Source organism: Staurois parvus, unplaced genomic scaffold (assembly GCF_062004578.1).
Source record: "Staurois parvus isolate SC_StPar_1 unplaced genomic scaffold, SC_StPar_1.0 ptg000287l, whole genome shotgun sequence".
Classification (NCBI taxonomy): Eukaryota; Metazoa; Chordata; class Amphibia; order Anura; family Ranidae; genus Staurois; species Staurois parvus.
In genome coordinates, this window is record NW_028318083.1 from 9923219 (window position 1) to 9935282 (window position 12064).

At 38.6% G+C, this 12064-nt stretch overlaps 1 protein-coding gene across 2 annotated transcripts in view; it reads right to left on the reverse strand.

Annotated features, from left to right (window-relative positions):
* The window catches only part of CARMIL1 (capping protein regulator and myosin 1 linker 1), a 401711-nt gene that overhangs the window by 206623 nt on the left and 183024 nt on the right, over positions 1-12064 (reverse strand). For both annotated transcript variants that reach the window (XM_089682230.1, XM_089682229.1), the window contains exons 6-8: positions 6835-6932; positions 6598-6668; positions 5397-5470 (exon numbers count right to left, since the gene is read on the reverse strand). In XM_089682230.1, the coding sequence (XP_089538356.1) occupies positions 5397-5470; positions 6598-6668; positions 6835-6932 (243 nt within the window). The remainder of the gene's footprint in view (positions 1-5396; positions 5471-6597; positions 6669-6834; positions 6933-12064) is intronic.

Consider the following 12064-nt stretch of genomic DNA (forward strand, 5'->3'; position numbering starts at 1 on the left):
TGTGCTACCAAGGTCTATGACAGGTTTACATAAACAAGGTATTTCTCCTGACTTTGAATGCAATGTTGTAATAATAATGTTGGCAATATAAATTTGATTTTATCGATCCCCTCACAGGTGTTCACACTTACATGTCCATCAAAATGATATCTCACTAAAATGATATTGGATGTCTAAAATCCCATTATCAAAAAATTAAAAAAGAGAAAAGAATTCATCACTAAGCACGTATACTGTAATCTATACGATCACAAAGTAGCCTCACCAAATGTAGGATTACAGTGGGGTTGATTTACTAAAACTGAAGAGTGCTAAATCTGGTTCAACGGTGCATGGTAGCCAATCAGCTTCTAACTTCAGCTTGTTCAATTACACTTTGACAAAAAAAAAAGTTTTGGTAAATCAACTCCAGTATGTATGGAGCCACTGGTTAAGATTACTCTTCCAGACAAAGATTAGGGGAGAATTGTAGAATGTCAAAACTGCCTGGCAAACCAGTAATAAAGGAATGCTTGCAATGCTGCAAACATTTGAGGAACTGGTGTCATTAGTCGATGTTTGAAGGACTAAAATGGCTGAGTGGGTAAGTTGTTTGTTCTTGAGGACTTAGAAAGTAACTATTAGGACCCTTTCACACAAGCATTCTAATCAAGTACACCTGTCAGTTTTTCAGGAGGACCTAATTGGGCAGTTCATTCATCTCTAAGGTGTAAGTGAACTTGTGTTCATTTACACCTGCCCACCTCTGATCAGATCCGGTCCGGAAGAGGATACATGTAGGCGGATCGGCTTTGAGGTAGTCTGGTGTAAAACAGACAGCCGGTCCGTTTACACCCAACCACCCATAGAGAAAAAGGGACTCGGTGTTTCCACTCTGCATAAACTGGGTGCAATTTAGAATTTCTCATAACTTTCTGTCTGCATGACAAGGGTCACCAGATCAAACAGAGAAGGTGAATCTCACCAACAGGGAAAAAAGGCAGAAATAAAAACCAGACAATGGTGCAAACTCTTCCCTACACTAACCCAAACTTCAAAAAAAGATTGTAAATTTGAACTATTCTATACTAGGCAAACTAACACAGGAGCACTATAGTAGGCACAATAAGGCACATGCTTCTACCTTCACTGTGATCCCATATCCACTGCTGAAGACTTGACAACGCCTTTTACTCCCAGGTGTGGGACACATATTTTCACCCTTTCCCTGCTGCCAGTAATGGTGTGCTTTATGACTGAACAGCCATCTGTTGCAGTGACCAATAAACAATATCACTCTATTACTGTCAAATACTGCGACTTGAAAAGCTGCTCATTTTATGTCAAAATGCTGCTTTCTAATAGTTAAAATAATGCATATGACAATTATTCTGGCAAGCTTTATAGTTGTTATTTTATTGGATGGAAAACCTGCTGTTTTGCTTTCTTTTCATTTGGTAAACCAGGTAAAATCTGTTCTGTCCACTAGAAGGTACCTCTGCTTAAATTCCAATAACGTAAACTACCACTGCTCTGCAATGCATCACATCCTTATATTCAGCGTAATAAGGGCAAAGCAACTGCTTTCTTGAGGAAGAAAAACAGTTTAGAAGAGCCCTGTAAACCTGCTGAAATGACAAGATTTATGAGCAAGCAGTGTGGATTCAATAGAAACTAATAAAGCAGGATGCTAGCTGGCATAACATGCTACAATTATATTGGCCAGAAACCCACTATACAGAAACTAAGCACAATGGTTGATTTGAAATTGGTGATCAGCCAACACAGTATTCAGTTCCAAAACACAAGATCAGCATCAGATGCACAATTTCTTATTTCATATTCAGTCAGCAGGTCATGTCAAACCAATAAAGAAAATAAATAAATAAAGGTCAAGGTATCAGGTTCTGTGAAACAAGCTCTATTCAAGTGAAACAGCTAGAAAAAACATTTATATACATTTATATATATATATATATATATAGGATAGTGATCATATGAAGCCATTTACAGTATTATCACATATTTGTTTGGCTGATTTTTAAAATAAATAATTCATAAATAATGATAACAGAAATCACCCAAATGGCCCTAATCAAAAGTTCACATACCCTGGATTGTTTGGCCTTGGTACAGACACACAGGTTAAAATAACAATTAAAGGTTAGTGTCTGTGTATAAGTAGTCCACAACTACCAAAAAAATTGTTTGGATACAAAGTAAAACCCACAAGTAGCCTCAGGAGAAATACAGGCTGCTCTGGAAAAAAATGGTGTGGTTGTTTCAAGGAGCACAATACGCTGATACTTTAACAAACATGAGCTGAATGGTCGAGTTGCCAGAAAGAAGCTTTTACTGTGCCAATGCCACAAAAAAATCCCAGTGAGGCGTGTCAATGTGTCGGGCATATTGTTACTGGGATTTTTTGTGGCAGTGGTGTTGAGGTAGACTCTGACTATGTCCAGCCAATGAAGAGATACTTGATTTGAATGCTTTTGGAGCAGGGCATAAGGATTGCAGGACTATATCCTCACTGAGGTAGAATATTGATATCCCCTTGGTAAAGCTGGGCTGTAGAACCACCAAGTTAGAAAATTCCTTTCTTGGCTGGACAATAGCATGGGAAAGGATGGCCTTGGATGTAAGACAATTTTGTCTTTGGAAAATATGAATAACATCTCCTTACATGAAAGGGTGCCAACTAAGACAACTGACAGACATGATAGTAACCAAAAAGGCTACTTTTCAGGAGAGGTCACCTAAAGGAAAATCACTGATGGATTCAAAGGGTGGTTTCTAAAGGGCAGAGAGCACCAAATTAAGAGCCTGAAGAAGCCCAGCGTGCTGCAATTAATGAGAGATACACATTGAAGAATAGTTTTTACAAGGAAGAGTATTGCAGAGAAAGGACAGACTTCCCTATTGTTAAAGCTGGACTGGAGATCCACCAAGTTAGGGAATTCCTTTCTTGGCTAGACAGGAGCATGGGAAGGTTGAGAGAAGGAGCATGCTTGTTCCAGGTTGACAACATGTTATGCTGGAGAGGTCTTGAATGAAATCAGGCTAATGGTACAGCCTTGAAGGTGGCTACCATGAGGCTTACAAATCTCATGGAGAATCTTATTGTGGAATATTTCTCTGATCTCAATTCTCAAGCATGAACTCTGAGAGAAAGAATTTTCTTTTCTGGAAGGCAAGCCTTTGCTTGGGATCTACCCAGGACCAGACCCAAGTACTCTAGGTGAGGAGAAGGCTAGAGAGCAGATTTTTTTGAAAATGATAATCCAAATGGAGCATCTGAATTGTCCTGTGGACATTTGCCAACACCTAAAAGAGAGAGATGCATCCTTCAGGAGAAGGCTGATAAGATAACCTGTGACCCTGATGCTCTGAGATGTGAGAAGGGCAAAAAGATGTACCAGACCTGTGAATACTCTGGGAGTAGATGATAGGCCAAAGGACAGTGCGATAAACTGAGTGATTGTCTATGAATGCCATGTATTCCCTCTTATGTCAGGACTAACTCACACTAGATGCAGTCCAGTTCATTTTTTTTCTGTATCAAAAAAGCATGCACAGTGTTTTCCATGTATTTCAATAGCCCTAGCTCACACCAGTGCAGTCAGTTCCAGTCAGTTTCCGATGCAGATAAAAAGTAGAACATGCTGCATTTTTTCTGCACAGAACTATACTGGAACATAGCAAACTGCAACAAGACTGCACCGGAATGGAGTGTGGTGTGAACTGTAAGCAAATCTGTATCCGGAATGCGTTCTTATGGTGTGAACTGGCCCTCAAAGAGGAAATTACTGACCTTGAGGATTCCATGCAAAATTTTGGAATTTAAAAAGATAGATTGTTAAAGGATTTTTAGTCCAGAGTAGGATGAATTCCTACGCTACGCTTTAGCATAGTGAAATGCTTTGAATCGATCTTGTAGGCCTACTGGCACAAATGCTCCCTGGGACAAGATATGGTCTAGTGCATTTTGCAAACCAGTGCCCAAACATTACAGGCCAAGGTTTACGGAGGTTACACCGACCTGAATACACTCTCTTTTTGTGGCATTACAAGGTAGTGAGGAGTTGAACGAAGAACCCAAAAGGTAAAATAATAAACAAAAATTTTAAAAAAAGCTAAGCTTTGAAATCATGAAGAAGATCGCCTCTATCTTGAGTCTCGAGACACTAACGCCAAACTAAAGATTCACAGAGTGGGGTAGGTTTATCGGGGAGGCACCCAGTGTCCAATCACCTGAAGGCATGAGCCTATACCCCGAAGTCTATGAATACCTTGCCTGTGTCTTGTACTTTATAATTAAAATATTTGATTTATACACTTTAGTCCCCTATGTTGAACACATTCTTTTTGGGGCTGTAAAAAAACTCTAGAGCGTCAATACAACAGAGGTTTGTAGTTTTAAAAAAAAATTAAATAAATTGCATTCAAGTTATGGAGTATTTGTGTGCAGAAAACACGAACAATTATTTCATAATATAAAATATTGTTATGGTTATGAACGCTACTAAAGTTTTTTTTTTTTTTTTTTAACTTACTACTATACCATCTCTATACTAAACATCATACCAGCATTTGACTGCTTCACCCCAGAAAAATCTTTACACAAAGTCCCCGAGATCTTATAACCCTAAAAAGGGTCTGCTGAGGTGAATACAAGACTGAAAGACTGGCAGGCTAATAAGGACAGAGAAGTCAGCTGGGAAATGAAAACCCAGTTAGGCTTATATCAGCTAAATACTTTCCAGGTGCATCAAAACAAAAAGGTGTGCAATGTTTAGCAGTTCGTTTTTTTTTTTTTTTTTTTTTTTAACAGAAAGCAACCACAGCCAGAATAGAAAAGTCTATCCCCTGTCAGCATGCAGCCGAGAAGGACACTATTATCGTCCTGCTGAGCCATTGGGGAACATGAACTTTGCTGACTGCAAAGCTACTCTTTAGGTCTGACGCAGTAGAAGGTGGGCCAGACCACAGATACTACTACACAGCTGCTGGCCGGGGACAGGCTGTCTACCCAGGCTGTGGCTTCACAAAACAGTAAGACATTGAATACCTTTTGTTTTGATTGACCTGTAATGTATTTATCTAATTTAAAAAGGTTCCCCACAGCACTGCACTTCTCTTCCCTTGCAACTTTTGTCCACAGTACTAATCCCTAGTAATGTACTGGCTATGCACAAACTTTCCTGATTCCTGTTCTTACTCTAAGAATTATTAATGCCAGTAACATTGTCACACTTGGCACTAGATGCCTAGTAGAGAGGTTGCGGCTGGATGGGGGGGGCATCTGGGGCCCCTGGTCTGCAGTCACACCCCTGATAAAGGTTGAAAAAACTACTGTATACTATGCAAGTTGCAGTACAATAACAGCCGTAGGACATACACAAGGCAGTTATTACCTATGATCCAGATGACTAAAATCTTGTAGATTCAGCTCCCTTGTATCTTGTGTTAGGTATATAGTATCGACATCCTGTGCAGAAGAATGGAAAAATGGTATTTTCATTGCTGCACTGATTATTTACAACACACATTAAGAATGATTTATGAAAATCTCTATCAAGTCCTAAAATCTCTACTCATTATCCTAACTGGTTCATGTAACTGCAAAATATACATGCTGTACCTGTGGTTTTACACTTATGTGTTTGCCAATATTTTAGTAGTGTGCAGTGGGTCCCCGGTTCCTTAAGACTCAGTGACAGTAATGGGAATGAGAAAGAAAAAGAAAAGAAAACAGCACCTACAGAAATATAGGCAAGGTTCACTGGCTAGGAAGAAGAAAAACCAGGATATCAGTCAGCGTATGCTTGCAACTGCACTGATATATAGCCATTATGGCACACACATATCAATGTGGACACTTGGATATTCTCAACCTAGCAATAAAAGATATAATCACTCTTTCATCATATGTATGCTCTGTCCAATGTGGAACAGACAGGTATACCCATATGGAAGAAAAATATATTTGAAATATATTCTTCCCAAATATATTGATATATATTTGAAATGCTACAATTTTGGCCATATTAAAAAAAATAAAATAAATAGATAATAATAAATAATTAAATATATATATATATATATATATATATATATATACATACATATACACACACACACACACACACTGCATGCTGAAATGCGTATTTATTACAAAATATATGAAAACTATTTTTGAAAATACATTTCAAATGTACTGTATGTCTTTAAAACATACAAATCTACATTTTTGGAATGCATTTACAAATATATGTAAAAATATATTTTAAAATTATTTTTTTATATGTAAAAAAAAATCTGAAGAATATATTTAAAAAATATATATTTTTAAAAATATATTTTTCTTCCAAGTGGGTAGAGAGGGAGGGTCACTGTGAAAAAGTGAAATTACTGTTCATGGGCATTGTGACTGTAGGACACAAGTACAGTCATTATGGCTTTAGAACAACAGCTATGCATTAATATTAAAAAAAAATACTAGCATTTATAACTACTGAATACAAAAAGTGATTTTGTTTGCCCTAAACAAGCTTGAAGTTACAACTATTTTATTAAACAGACTTCAGACTTTGAAAATTATAATCAGGCACGTACCCACTGTACTTCTTCTCTGTAGGGCATCCCGAGCCAATCACAGACACAAGCATACATTTGTGAAAAACCACCTAGTGAAAAATAAAAATAAGATGTATTATTATGTATTACTGCGAAGGTTCATCATAGTGCCGCCTGCCTTGCTGCTATGCGTTACTGTTTGGCTCTATTGTAATTTCAATCTTTGTTGACAATTAATTTGTTCAGTAGTTGTTAATTGCTGTGTTTGTTGCATACCACATGGGCCGACTTCTGTCACTGTCTGGCTATCCCACAGAGCTTGCAGATTTGCCAGTCTGTCTGGTGGTTCCATGGTTACTTTCTTCATAATTTTTCTGAAATAAGAATAAAGGAAATACACTAATTACATTTCAGAATATCACAGTGTATGACTGATTTATAACTAAAATATATGAACTCTGAAACAGCTTACAGATGAACTCCAGGCACCAATTAATTAATTACACTGTTATTTCTTGCCTAAAGCAATTAAATGTAGGTAGTACATATGTTTCCCGTTTAATTTTGTTATAAACCTGCTGCAATCCCCTAAACATCAACCACAGACTGGGTGAGGTTGGGGCAGTACTAGAAGCCAGTTCAGTCCTGCTGCAGTGCACATGCACACAGGAAACATGCTAACAAGAGGAAGGAAAAGATTCAGCAAAGCATAGTAGAAAGGCATGACTTCACCACTATGCTGTTGCTCCCTGTGTGTCCAATCAGTAGGCTTGGGTATGTTTTTTTGACCAGTTTGGCACTTAAGTTGAGGGGCAAGGATCTCACTATGCTTTCTGGCAAGAATGCCTTGATCATAAAGTGACCGTACCAAATACAAAATTCTTTTGGCAGGTAAAAAAATCTTCCATTTATGTATTTCAACTGCCGTTTATCTGGAGTTCAGCTTAAGGACTCGCCCTCCAGAGGATTTACCCCTTTCCTGACCCGGTCATTTTTTGCATTACGGCGCTGCGTTACTTTAACTGAAAATTGTGCGGTCATGCAACACTGCACCCAAATGAAATTTACGCCCTTTTTCCCCCCACAAATATAGCTTTCTTTTGGTGATATTTGATTGTCTGTGCGGTTTTTTATTTTTGCGCTATAAACAAAAAAAGACCAACAATTTTGAGAAAAAAAAAAAATTTTTTACTTTTTGCTATTAAACATGTCGAATACATTTTTTTTAAAAAAAATCAAGTTTCGTCATAAATTTAGGGTAAAATGTATTCTGCTACAAGTCTTTGCAAAAAAAAAAAAAAAATCCCAATACATGTAAATTAATTGGTTTACATAAAAGTTATAGTGTTTACAAATGATGGTATATATAGTGGAATTTGTTTCTTTTTTTTTTTTATTATTAGTAATGGCAGCAATCAGCGACTTATAGCAGGACTGTGGCAGGCATTCTGACACTGGGGGGAACTGACACTGTACTAATGACACTGGGCAGGAAGGGGTTAACATCTGGGGCAATCAAAGGGTTAACTGTGTGCTGTGTGTTTTACTATGGGACTGTGTCTGTGCTTTCCACTGTAAGCACACTGCCTTGTATGGCTCTGCATAGCAGTGTGCTGGAGCTGACAGTGGAGAGAACTGTATTGTTTACATACAGTTCTCCCGTCGGTATTAATCGGCGATCACCGGGTGCCGGCAAGTAATCATCCGGAACCCGGTGATTGACAGCTGAGGCCGCTAATGGCGACTCGCGTGCGTCCCCTACCTGGAAATGCAAAATCACTTGTGTGTGTGTTGGAGATTTTGCGCACCCCTGCCACCCTGTAGCAGTATTTCTGAACGGCGGTAAAGCGGTTAACTACCATCAAATCTTCAACAAGTGTAACCATCACAGCTCACGACACAAGAAAATGCAATTATCCTGTGTCATTAAAAAAAAAGTAAGAGAAAAGCAAATGAGATATTGTAGGGCAAAATACTAAAAGAGAAAACAAAGGTGACAGAGTGAGAGGACATTATAGAGCGATAGAAGAGAATGAATTTTAGTTAAACAGCCACTTCAATCTCAGATTTTTTCACTTACTCAATAGATGAATGTTGACTGTTAGGCCCCTTTTAAACAAGTGATTAGATTGGGTCCGCCTATTCTTTTTTCAGGCGAATCCAACAGAAACCTCCATTCTCCTGTATGGAGTGGCAGATGTAAACGGATTTGTGTCCATTTACACCTGCCTACATCCAACCTGATCCGATCTGGCAAAAACAAATGGAAGGGGATGTAAAGCCAGTCTGTTTACATCTAACTGCCCATAGAGCAGAGTGGGCCGTGTCCTGTCATCCACCCAGTGGGTGGGATATGGCCCATGTGAAAAGGGCCTTAAGTGCCCATAAACATTATCTACCCTGCCATGTGTGCTATCAGTTCTTAACTGATTGACAAATTCATCCCCATTTAAGAATTCCTCATAGAGGAAAGCATTCTGTCAGGGAGTCATCAAAATTTCTGACCACATATAATTTTTGCGTAAGTATAATTCAGTTTAACTCAGCAGTTCAACTAAGGTAGAAATAACAACGTTTCTACAAAGAACAGTTCTGCACTCCAGACAGACTAAGTGAATCTGTATTTTCCCAACTGCTCTTTATTCTCTCCACCCTGTATTAGGCTTCTTCTACCTTCCCTTATCATATTAGTGCCCCATCTTTTCAAATTTCTTTACCTCTCTTCTGTATACCCCATAAAAATTGTTAATCTTTTCAAGATATCTGAACAGGCAAACATTGAATCTTGATTCAGATAGTGTCTACAGATAATTGTGATATATCTGATGCATAAAATACTTGATGCATATACTTTATGCATAAACTGGACATGATGTATTTCTTATTATGATTATAAATAAAAAAAAAAAATGCAGATTTGTCAAATGTAAAAGTAAGCAAACATCTATATGTACCACCACTTCAAATCCATGAAAGTAGAATGTGGTGTTCCAAATTAGGTGTGCCAATAATTAGAACCAGCTTACGGATTATGCAGGAGGAACCTGTCTTCTTTCAACTTCAGACATCTAGGGTCTGGTATTCTCTTTTCTATTGACATGCGTGGTGTCAGTCATACCAAGATCAGTAGAACAATCTAACACCAGAAAGAAAGATTCTGAATCCTCAGACTCAGAGGCATTCACAAGATTGCCAAATGCTTTGAAATCAATCATTCCACTAAGCAAAATAATTTATGAAAGCCATACATTTCAATCAACTGCTAATTTGCTCAGGACTGGCTAGCCAAGCAAATTCAGCTCTGATTGTAAAAGAAGTCTCCAGAAAAACGAAAATTTAATTGTGTCATGCTCCGGTAAAGCCAGCCATACAAGGATTGAAATTCGGCTGGTTCAGCAGGGAAAATTTTTCAATCCATGTATGGGTGCCTTGGTTGTACACAATTCGATTCCATCGATTGACTTGTGTACAACCAGCCTGTTGGTTTTTTCCCTGAACAACTAGTGCTGGTGGCTATAGCAGCCTGCAGTGATCTTTGTGTTCTGCCAGCAAGGAAGGCTCCCCACCAGCAGAACACAATAGCGCTGTGGGAGGGATTCCCCTATCAACACTAACTGTGTAGAATGGTGGAAGGAAAGAAAATTTCATAATCTATAGCCTCCCTTACGCTTGCAATGGTCAAAGTGCATGCATCTACAATCAGAAGATTTCATCAAATTTACCCTGAATGAAAGGCGTGCTAAGAAAGCAATTAGAACAAGATTAGTTTGCCATTGAAAATATGTGCAAAGGCCAGGCCTTTTGGAACAACGTGCTGAGGAATGATCAAAGAGAGTGTAACAGACATGTTTCCTGCAAACCAAAGACAAGATTTCTTTGAGAGAAGAACTTTAAAACAACTGTGAGGCATGGTGGTGAAAATCTAGTGGTTTGGGTTTGCTATGCTGCTTTAGGGCCTGAACAACTTGCAGCCATCGATACAGTCAACTATACATCCTATCAAAGTAAGCTTGATGATAGTGGAAGGTCATCTGTGCAAAAGCTGAAGTTATATTGGTAAAGAGTTTCAACATAACCCAAAACAAAGTAACAAATTCACCAAGGAATAGATTAAAAAGAAGAAATAGTAGGTTATGGACTGACTTAGTCAAAGCCCTGATTTGATAACCATTGAAATTTTGTAAGGGGATTTTGAAACTAGCAGTGCATGCACGGAAACCCGCAAACATCTTACAAATGAAAGATTTTTGCATGGAAAAGTCGTAAAAAATTGCCACCAGAGATGGTGGGCAGTTATACAAAATGCCTACAAGAAGTAATTTCTGCTACAGGGGCAATACCATCTTTTGACACCAAGGGTGTACTTACTTTTTCCACAGTATATCATTACATCTATTTACATTTTTGTTGAATAATAATTAAAAAAAAAAAGCACATTTTTATTGTGTTCTTATTCGAGTGTATCACGTTTATCTGTCAGCACTATTTGAATAAAGATCTATATTTCCCTGTTCAAATATGCTGTAAAAGTCAACAATTTCCATAAGGTCTACTTTGTTTTTCCATGACTGTATATGAACTTAACATATGCCCTTATCCTGTTGCACTCACCACCGCCTCCTAATACTGAACCCACATGCTGGCAAACGCAAAGACCATGGGGCATATGCGCTCATATAAATCTCGCCCTGATCTTAACTCACTCACCCTCCTGCTTCGACTGCCTTCTGTGGACACTCTTCCCAATTCTGGCCCCTTACCACTAAACTTTCACCCCCACACAAAGCACAATTCTTCCTCTGGCACCAGCACCATCAACAATCCAGTTTCTATTCCCCTGCTTCCAAGAACCAGAACCCCTACTTATGTGCCCTCTAGAATGCTCACAATGTCTGTAACAAGCTCACCTCAGTCCATTGCCTTTTTATTTGTAATTCGTTTAACATATTTGCCATTACTTAAACCTGGTTTCAGCCACCTAACTCTGCCTCTCCAGCTGCCCTCTCCTATGGTGGCTCCCACTGAACTCACTCACCTAGACCTGTGGAAAGAGGGAGGTGCAGTTGGATATCTCCACAAAGCACTTTTCATGTTCCATCCTACACCTCCCTCTTCGTCCCCATCTTTTTTGAAGCTCACTGCATTCATATTATTCTCCAGTTTCTCTGAGGAATTAGGTGATTTATCACCCCCCTGGATCGGTGTCACAGTGCTTGGAAGACTTCTCTGCCTGGCTACCGTGCTTTCTCTTCTTTGAAACACCAACTTTCATTCTTGGTGACTTTAAAGTGGAACTTTACCCATAACAACTTGTTAAAAAATAATGTTCTTGAGCAAGGAACATACATTTCAAATTAATGATGCTACTACATTTAGTGTGTGCTGTCAAGTGACTCCAGCATTGCTCCTGCTCCTTCTTGATGGGAGCTGCCATTTTGCTGAAGCCCAGAACCCCTGAGAAGAAGTAAATCATAAAAAGGAAATAAACCGAGTGCATTAACAGTTA